The following is a 9,574-nucleotide window of genomic DNA, read 5'->3' as shown; positions in this document are numbered from 1 at the left end:
TCTCTCTCTCTCTCTCTCTCTCTCCTCTCTCTCTCTCTCTCTCTCTCTCTCTCTCTCTCTCTCTCTCCTCTCCACTGATCTTAACACACATGGAGACAACACTCCGGTGCCGCGTGCCAATATTAACCCCGCCTCACCCCGTCCTCCCTCTCCCTCCCACTAACTCACCCCGTCCTCCCTCTCCCTCCCACTAACTCACCCGTCCTCCCTCTCCCTCCCACTAACTCACCCGTCCTCCCTCTCCCTCCCACTAACTCACCCGTCCTCTCACTGACTCACCCCCAGGAGCCTCAGTCCACCACTGGTTTGTCTCACATCACCGTCGTGTCTCTCCCCACCCCCCCCCCCCCCCCCCCCCCCCCCGTGGCATGTGCGTCTCTCTCTCTCTCTCTCTCTCTCTCCTCTCTCTCCTCTCTCTCTCTCTCTCTCTCTCTCTCTCTCTCTCTCTCTCTCTCTCTCTCTCTCTCTCTCTCTCTCTCTCTCTCTCTCTCTCTCTCTCTCTCTCTCTCTCTGTGTGTGTGTATAGTGTGTGTGACTCTGATAGTGTTGGCGTTGCAGGACTCTGTAAACGGGTGCGTTTGTTTTCCCCTCCTCCGGCCGCAGGTATGAGCCAGCAGGCGGACGGGGGGTTCGGGGGTCCCGGCGCGCCCCAGAGCCCCATGCTCTCGCCACGCATGACCCACGCCCCGTCTCCCATGATGCAGCAGGCCCAGGCCGGCGCCGCCTTCCAGGGGTCCCCCGACATGAACGGCTGGCCCCAGGGCAACATGGCGGGGAACAGGTGAGGCAGCAGGGTGCAAAGTTGTTGAGCCAATAACGTAATAACACTTTGCCAATAATGTAATAACTTATTACGTTATTGGCCCTAAAAGAAATCCTTTGAAAATGTAATAACTGAGCCAGTAATGTAATAACTGAGGTATCACTTTATTTTATTTTCAGTGTGACAGTTTCTCTCCAGAAATTGAAAATAAAATAAAGTGATACCTCAGTTATTACGGTTGTCGGCGGTCATTACGTTAGCGGTTGCTACAGGGCTCGAACACACGACCGTCCCATCTGTGGTCGCCAGTCGTAACCAAGCGTAGAGCGCAGACGCTTTGTTGCCGTCCAATGTTGACCAACGAGCACCTACACCGCAGGGAGGGGTGGGCGGTGTGGACGGTGTTTTCCACCTCCACCTGTCAGGTTATTGTTTAAATGGGTTATTGGTTTATTGTTTTTAATGCCACCAGCTGTGGGTGTGAGTAGCTGGTACAAGCCGTCGTGGCACAGGGACGGAAGGGTTTTCATAGTGACATCACAAGTGGGCGTGTCCACACAGATATATGAAGGATAGATGAGCAACGTTTGCTACAGTCCACTGGGTAGGCTGGCAGACTGATCTATCCAGCACACGTCTAGGTGGACACGCCCACCTGTGATGTCATAACGATAAGATTTTCAAAACGGCTTGTAACGGCTAATCACACTCACACCTGGTGGCACGACATGGGACCGTTAAGGTGATCCCATTGAGATGGCCTTGCTGGGTGAGTCCACCTTTCAAGACTCGGACGCAAGAAGGATCAGTTCCTGTTGACTCTTCATGCTGAGGTTTTGGTGTTGGGGGGGTTTAAACGTTGATGGAGATCTAGCTGTGAAGGAAATCATCGAAACTGTTGGACTCGCCTTCCGACAATAAGGATCCATATACCACAATGTTTTCTAGTTTCTTAACGCTGCATCACCGGAGTGGTAGTCTTTGTTAATCGTAAAGATGCCAGCATTTCATTTTTCTATTGAAAAATGAAATAATACATACTTACATACAGAAGTGTGTGTTACAAGAATAGTGTCCAACCTTGAATTTTCTTTCAGTCTCTGTCTGCATCTTCTCTCTCTCTCTCTCTCTCTCTCATTGTGTGTGTGTGTGTGTGTGTGTGTGTGTGTGTGTGTGTGTGTCTCTCTTGTGGTGTTTGTGTGTCTCTTTCTCTTATGTATGTCTCTTTCTCTTATGTATGTCTCTCTCATTTTGTGTGTGTCTAGGTATGTCTCCTTGTCTCTCCTTTGTTGCGTCTCTGTCTCTGTCTCTCTGTCTCTGTGTGTGTGTGTGTGACTGTATGTCTCTGTGTGTGACTGTATGTCTCTGTGTGTGACTGTATGTCTCTGTGTGTGACTGTATGTCTCTGTGTGTGACTGTATGTCTCTGTGTGTGACTGTATGTCTCTGTGTGTGACTGTATGTCTCTGTGTGTGACTGTATGTCTCTGTGTGTGACTGTATGTCTCTGTGTGTGACTGTATGTCTCTGTGTGTGACTGTATGTCTCTGTGTGTGACTGTATGTCTCTGTGTGTGACTGTATGTCTCTGTGTGTGACTGTATGTCTCTGTGTGTGACTGTATGTCTCTGTGTGTGACTGTATGTCTCTGTGTGTGACTGTATGTCTCTGTGTGTGACTGTATGTCTCTGTGTGTGACTGTATGTCTCTGTGTGTGACTGTATGTCTCTGTGTGTGACTGTATGTCTCTGTGTGTGACTGTATGTCTCTGTGTGTGACTGTATGTCTCTCAATCTCTCTCTCTGTCTCCCCCAGCATGTTCTCTCAGCAGCAGTCTCAGCCTCAGCAGCAGCAGCAGGCGTCTCCACAGTTCAGCCAGCAGAGCAACGGCAACATGTACAACAGCAACGGCATGGGCCTCAACAGCGTCTCCATGGCAACCAACATGGGCCAGACCAGCAGCATGGGCCCGATGGCAGGCCAGATGAGCGTCACGGCCATGGCCTCCGGGCCCTCACCGGGCATACCCTCAGGCATGGGGCAGGAGCAGGTACAGACAGACAGACCGACAGACGCCTAGGGGCTTATCGGTGGGTTTTGCTGCGCGACATTTTGAGTCAAGGGGCGCGACTGAATAACGCCGCGTTCACACTGCACACGTCCAACGACGGGCGAGGGCGTGTCTGACGTACCGGGGGGGGGGGGGGGGGGGGGCAACGGAGTCGACGGAACGGATTGACCCACATTTCGAGAGCGCCTCCAAAGTCAACGAGATCCGTCGACGGACGTGTACAGTGTGAACTGTTAGGGGCGTGACTGAATGAGTCGACGGGTGTGGTGCCCACTGTGTCAAATCAACCTGAGACAAAACGTTCTCCGTTCACTCGTCAACATGCGGATCGCAGTGCAAAACACTGAAAAGACGCTCGAATAACGCTGGTAAAAGGTGACAAATGAGCTTTAATGCTACTTATAATTCGACCAAAAAGTTGAATGCTACGCATTTGACAGACGCCTACTCACACGCCTACTTTGAACACCCAAGATTCAATGCGGCCAATGAATCGTCCACCTTGTGTTTAGCTTCTCTCATTCAAACCCATCCTGGACCAGCGACGACCTTGAGTTGCTGGCCCCTTGGCCTTCAGAGAGATGCAGATTTACTACCTCCAGAGTCCAGGCCTAAGAGCTGCTCTTAGGCTCCAGCAAATAGACCCCACCGGGCTACAACGTAAACAGCCATGTCTGGGGACCCAGAACGCACCATAATGCCTTTTTATTTGCTTATTCATGGCCTTAGTGTCGAGTAGTTAAACCAGATAACCAATGTTTTAGCCTGAGCCCCCCCCCCGCCCTTGCGCTCACACACTCAGGGGAAACCTTGTATCCACGTTTGAACGTCGCGCAGATGTTTCTGCTGGGGCTCAGCGGTCCGGATTCACACACAGCCTCGTTCTCCTCTTCGGTAGAACGTAAGTGTCTGGGTACACTTATCCAACAGACCTGCTAGTGAATAATTTACTCTCCTTAAGCGTGTCACTTTTCCAGACCCGCAGAGTTCGACGTGAACTCGGAGAGGGGGGGGGAGTGATCTGTGGGCACTTTAGACCCGAGCCAATTCGTTTTGTAGAGGCTAAATGGCGTGCCATACTTCTCTCTAATCATCGATACATCGCCGGCGCTCCTGCCATGCCGGTCGCTGGCCGGTCGTTCACCGCAGGGCCGGTTCCACGAGAAACGTTTCGATCTGCGAGGATTACGTTTACCGTTCTCGCCAGCCAGCGGAACACACTGAACGGTTCTCCATCGCTGAAGCCCCCGAAACGGGCGTCGCCTCACGCGCTCCCCCAGCGGGGGATATACACGCCTTCTCAAACACTGAATCCCCATCGTACATTAACGTACACATTCACCAACAGGAGACGCACACTCCGAAATGCCGCACACAAAGTTGACGCGGACGGTGACATTGATGTCACGATCTCAGCGGCGTGTTGGGCGGTCACCGGCGGGGAATACAAAATGATTCCCCTCAAACAATGCAGTTGAACTCGACCGCGGGCGAGCGTCCGCGTTCTGTGTCTCTGCACGTCCAGTGCTTTCAGCTCCCAATTAAACGCCATGAATATTTTACCAAGACGCTGTTGTGTGATCGCCTGCACTCTTGACCGTTGTACCACGCTGCCAGTATATCTGTCACTGGATATATAGTCCCCTCGCCTGCTTATAGAAATATATAGGCACTTAGATTTTTCAATTATTTACCCATCGGCCATTAGTGCGGCAGCTGCAGATGGACGGCCGCGGGCTGGGACTTTAACGGCGTCTCGTCAGAGCGATGAAATAAGTAGGATTGTTTTTTTCCCTCGGCGTGTTCGCTGAGCGATGACGCAATCGGCCACTTTGATCACATGTTCAGGGATGGATGCACAGAATCACCTGTCTTATGGAAAATCAATCTGTGTCTTTGTCTGTCTCTCTCTCGCTGTCTGTGTCTCTGTCTGTATGGCTCTCTCTGTCTTTGTCTCTCTCTCTGTCTCTGTCTCTGTCTCTCTCTCTCTGTCTCTGTCTGTCTCTCTCCTTGTCTCTCTCTCTCTCCTTGTCCATCTCTCTCTCTCTCTGTCTTTGTCTATCTCTCTCTCTCTCTCTCTCTCTCTCTCTCTCTCTCTCTCTCTCTCTCTCTCTCTCTCTGTCTCTCTGTCTCTCTCCAGAAATACTGTTGACCCTCGGGGAGTGTTCCGCCTGCTCCTCTGTGATTGGCCCCCAGGACCCCCCCCCCCACCCCCCCCGCCTCCCCCCGGCCCCCTGCCTGGCGGCCCCCCCCCCCTTCTCAACCACACAACTAAGATGACCACAAGAGCCCACCGGGGACACCTCGAATCAGTCTGCCTCCAACCGACCTCACTCCACCGCCGCCCCCCCGCCAACCCTGACCTCTGACCTCAGCCTAACCCCCCCCCCCCCCCCAACCCAACCCACCTCGATCGGCCTTCCACGTTGCCCCGGGCAACCGGAGTGACCTCGGGACGATATCGCCATGGGTTGGGGGGGGCTGGGGGGGGGGTGGAAGAGGTGGAGGAGGAGGAGGAGGGGTCTGTCACGGTGGGAGGGGCTTATGGAACTGCATAGGACGTGCCACGCCCCTCACTGGGCGGGACCTCGCCATGAGCCGCGTGGCCGACTGCATTCACCCTGGTGTGACTTACTGTACGCGGGCCCCCCCCCCCCCCCCCCTCCCTCCCCTCTCCGGCGAGGGAGGGAGGGGGGGTTGGGGGGTGTGGGGGGGGAGGGGCTTGAGGCGGCGGCGGCGGCGAGTTTGGAATCCCCGCGCTCAGATGAATGTATTCCTCTCAGTGGACAGCGGCCATTTACAATCTCATCTCAAAGACAATGTACACCCACACTGCGCTCTGGTTTCACTTGCTTCTACTTCTTCTTCTTCTCCTACTTGTCATTCTTCTCGCACCCCCCCCCCCCCTCCCCCTAACCCCCCCCCCCCCCCCCCCCCCCACAGGTATTTCTCAGCCCCCTCTGAAATGGCAGCGAAGGACGTAGCTTGTTAGCTTAGCGAAGTTAAGCTAACAAGCTGTCCTGGTCGGAGACACTCAGCCAGCTCTGCCTTCTCTGCTCTCGTTTTCTTTCTTATTTTTCTGTCTCCTCCTCCTCCCCCCTCCCCTCCTCCCCCCCCCCCTGATGAGTGAGAATAAAGATGTAGAATGAAGACGTGGTTTTCGCGAACGAGAGAAAAACACTGCAGAAGAATTGATTGTGAGTGGAATGATTGATTTGTATGATTAGACTAATTTTAGTCCAGAGGTTTATAGTGTATTAAATTAAGTTTTATTTTTCTGTATAGATTTTAATTATTGTAGATGATTCTTTATTCTAGTAGGACGAGATAAGTAAAAAAAAACAAAAAAAAACACAGATATTTCTAAGGTGGTGAAAAGTGCGAGAGAAGCACTTTTTTTTTATCATTTTATCCGTGAAGATGGTTGTGTTCTTTCTGTTTTTTTGAAGAGACTCTCCTATTAACCTCGATTTATGGATTCTTCTTCTTTGGTCTTGTAGTTCAGAGAAAATAAAAAAGATGTCAAAATCCTGTGGTTATAAAGAGGAGAACAGAGCGTGTAAATACCGATAATGACAAACCGTTGTTTAGTTCTGTATTTTCTTTCCTATTTATTTTATCGCTTGTATCGGGTTCGAAGTCCCCCCCCCCCCCCCCCCCTCCCCCTCCCCCTGGTCTGGTCAGAACTGCATCTTGGACGGAAGCAGAGCATCGGGTTTTAATTTTATTAACGATTTATTTTTCGTCCCTCCCCCTTGTGTATTTTGGGGAAGCCCTTCCCCCACGTCCTGGTACGATGCAGACAGGGGCGGGAGTGTGGGGGGGTGTGTGGGGGCGGGGTTAGTCAGTGAGGGGGTGGGGTCGGAGCTGGGACGGTGGGCGGGGCCTAAGGTTCAGGGCGGGGGTGGGGGTGGTAGGGGGGGGAGGGGTGCGTGCTGTGTGTACAGTGTACAGATAATCGCTTGCTTCTCTGCCTTTAGCATAGAACACCACCAAAAGACAACGTTGGACGATCACAAAAAAAACTAAAAACGGAAACGGGGAGGAGACGCAACACAGCCATACAATACGACAAAGTGAGAGATACAAAACAGAAGTTGTGCTTTCTATGTTGTCTGGAGTTAAAAAAAAAAAAGAACGCTTCATACAAGCTGCTAAACTGTACTGGTGTGACGTAAACAAGCAATAACGATTACTGGAGAATCCTCTGGGGTTTTTCCGTTCCTTTTTTCCTCCTTTTTTTCTTTTGTTGGTTTTTGTAATTTTTGTACAGTTTTCCGGAAGAAAGACATTATTTTCTTTCTTTTTTTTCCTCCTTATTTGGATGCAGTATTAAAAAAAAGATGATTTTTATTGCAGTTTGTACCAAGTTAGACATCAGACACCAGGCCTGATTCCTATTGCGATTATGCAGCATTGGCTGAGGGGGTGTTGTGGCGCCTATTCTCTTTCTCTCCTTCTCTCCTCTCTCACTCCCTCTTTTTCTCTTTCTCTCGCCCTTTCTCTCTCTTTCTCTCTCTCTCTCATTGTCTCTTTGTCGCTCTTTCTCTCCCTCTCTCTCTCTCTCCCTCTCTGTCTCTGTCTCTCTCTCGGGCCAATCGAGGGCAGAGTTAAGGCTGCACGGTGGGGGGGACAGCTCTGACAAGACACTTAGCCATATTGTATGACCTCAGGCAGTTACTATCAAAGTATTCAACCAGAACATGCCATCCTTTAGTCCTACGGGAGGGGTTCAGTTCGGGCCTCTTTTCACGAGACCGTAAGCAAATTCATATCTAACCTCAGAAGAAAAAAAAAACATATTCCCAAAAAAAATAACACATCCACGCCACACTCTCTCACACACACACTTTTGATATGAACTACTTTATCCCAGGAATGACTTGGAGCAAGCCAAATAACTCACACCTTTCAAATGGATTTATGAATTCAATGGTTTTTTTTCCCTTTTTATTTTAGGTTTAGGATTTTGTTTTCTTTTTTTTCATATTGCAGGAATACATATTGGACTTGTGTTTCCGACCTCTGATACAGGGGTTCAACGAAATGAATGATGTCACTTCCCAGGTCCACTTAGACTTTCAGTATATTTGTCAAAGAGAGGGGGGGTCCACTCGATCTGAATGTATTGCCTCCCGACACACGGAGAGACTGACGCGTCTGTGTATGACGTCAGGGACCTCACCACCACCACCATCAATGCTTTTCGTTGGGTAGTTTTTGTTGACAGTTCCACTGCTTTGTGAAGCATTTAGAAAGGCAAAATCGCCCGCCCTTTTATGATTACTATTATTATTGTTGTTATTATAGAATTCCCAAAATACAGGATTTCAAACTTTGTATCGGATCAACTCCAGTGCTGGGTGGTCTATATTAACTCGGGGGGCCTGGGTGGAGTTGTGTTACATTGTTTTGTTGTAATGGAGGTAACACTTTTTGATAAAATGCTGTTTTTGTTATTGAAAATATAACAGCCATGATGACAAAAAAAAATCAAGCATTTTAGAGCGTTTTTAAAAGAATCATTATCACACCCCTTTGCAAAATTTCCAAAGATTGTCCAGATTTTGAAACGACTTGAAGCCATGTGGTAGCAATGCATTTTTTTAAAGCATTTGTAAAACAGGGACGGGAGCAAACAATTTCGTTGCCCTTCGGAAAAAAATTCTCTCGACTTTTGACCCATTTAACAAAACACACACACACAAAAAAAAGAATTATCTCTACCTATCAGTTTGAAGGTCTTTCAATGTCTTTTTTTGTATCGTCTGCCAATTTCTTAGAGCTAAAGAAAATGCAAGAACCTTGAAATGCTAAAAAACCCAGCATAATGCCTTAGATCTCGTCCGTGCTCGTTCTTGTACATTATGAAGCTGACTGTATAGAGTGGGGGTCCTGGTGAACTGGGGTCAGCCCCATGCGGCTCCCCCTGTCCGAGTGGCCGGACACACGGGGGGCCACACTATACTTTATTCTCTTTTTCTTTGCTCAGTTTCTTTTTTGTTTGTGTTGGTTTGAGGACTTTTTATTTCACGGATTTTCTTTTAATTTTTTTTGTTTCTGAAATGCGCACGCAGAGAAAGGAGGAGTGTGTGTTGGGGATATTGAAGCAATATGGCATATGTGAATTACATGGACTTTTTTCCCGGGAAGCTTATTGTTGCGCGGTTCCGACTCTTTTATTATTTTGTTTTATTTCTTCTTTCTGCGTCGTCACAGAGACCCCCCCCAGTATACCCCCCAGTATACACCCCCCGCATCATCCACATGTGTAATCTTTTAGTGTGAGCGTTTTATGCAAAAGTTAGATCATAGGCCTACAAGAGAAGTTAAAACCACAGTTATGCAAGTTGTGAACTAATATGGCTTCGCTGATGCTATTTGCCTTGTAAATAAAGAATTCTGTTATTGCAACATTTAAACCTGCTTTCTGCGCCTCTCTTATTTCATCGGGGGCGGGGGGCAGTGGAACGAAAGCTCGTTCAGATGTCTTAATTGGTTTGGGGAATGTAATGATGTGTGAAAACAAATCATTATCGAGAGGTATTTATTTTATTTTATTTGAATAAAATGACACTTGTAATTTCATTACCATTTTCCAGGCCTATACGCAACTGTTTTATTGTTTTTAGTACAATGTTGTAATTATTCGATCCCAACAATTCCGTAAGATACATTTCTAAATGTGATGAATTAAATAACGAGTAGCGAACGAGTTGTTGGATCATCCCAAACCAGTGAGT

The 9,574-nt window shown here is 48.9% G+C and overlaps 1 protein-coding gene across 1 annotated transcript; it reads left to right on the top strand.

Moving 5' to 3' along the window:
* The first annotated feature begins 529 nt into the window (after nt 1-529).
* On the top strand, nt 530-9,257 carry LOC311355303 (nuclear receptor coactivator 2-like). The gene is made up of 3 exons (XM_084475061.1): nt 530-781; nt 2,576-2,810; nt 4,972-9,257. The coding sequence occupies exons 1-3, from the start codon at nt 606-608 to the stop codon at nt 4,981-4,983; spliced, it is 423 nt and encodes a 140-aa protein (XP_084331187.1). The 5' UTR covers nt 530-605; the 3' UTR covers nt 4,984-9,257.
* The last annotated feature ends 317 nt before the right edge of the window (nt 9,258-9,574 follow it).

The sequence above is a fragment of the Micromesistius poutassou genome (genome assembly GCF_964030765.1).
Source record: "Micromesistius poutassou genome assembly, chromosome: 11".
Classification (NCBI taxonomy): domain Eukaryota; kingdom Metazoa; phylum Chordata; class Actinopteri; order Gadiformes; family Gadidae; genus Micromesistius; species Micromesistius poutassou.
This window is presented reverse-complemented; position numbering and strand designations above follow the sequence as displayed.

Excerpts from the sequence above, each read along its gene's own strand:
- LOC311355303 (XM_084475061.1), top strand. The coding sequence starts at position 606 with ATGAGCCAGCAGGCGGACGGGGGGTTCGGGGGTCCCGGCGCGCCCCAG. Across the intron at positions 782-2,575 it reads GGCAACATGGCGGGGAACAG|CATGTTCTCTCAGCAGCAGT; the intron begins GTGAGGCAGCAG and ends TGTCTCCCCCAG.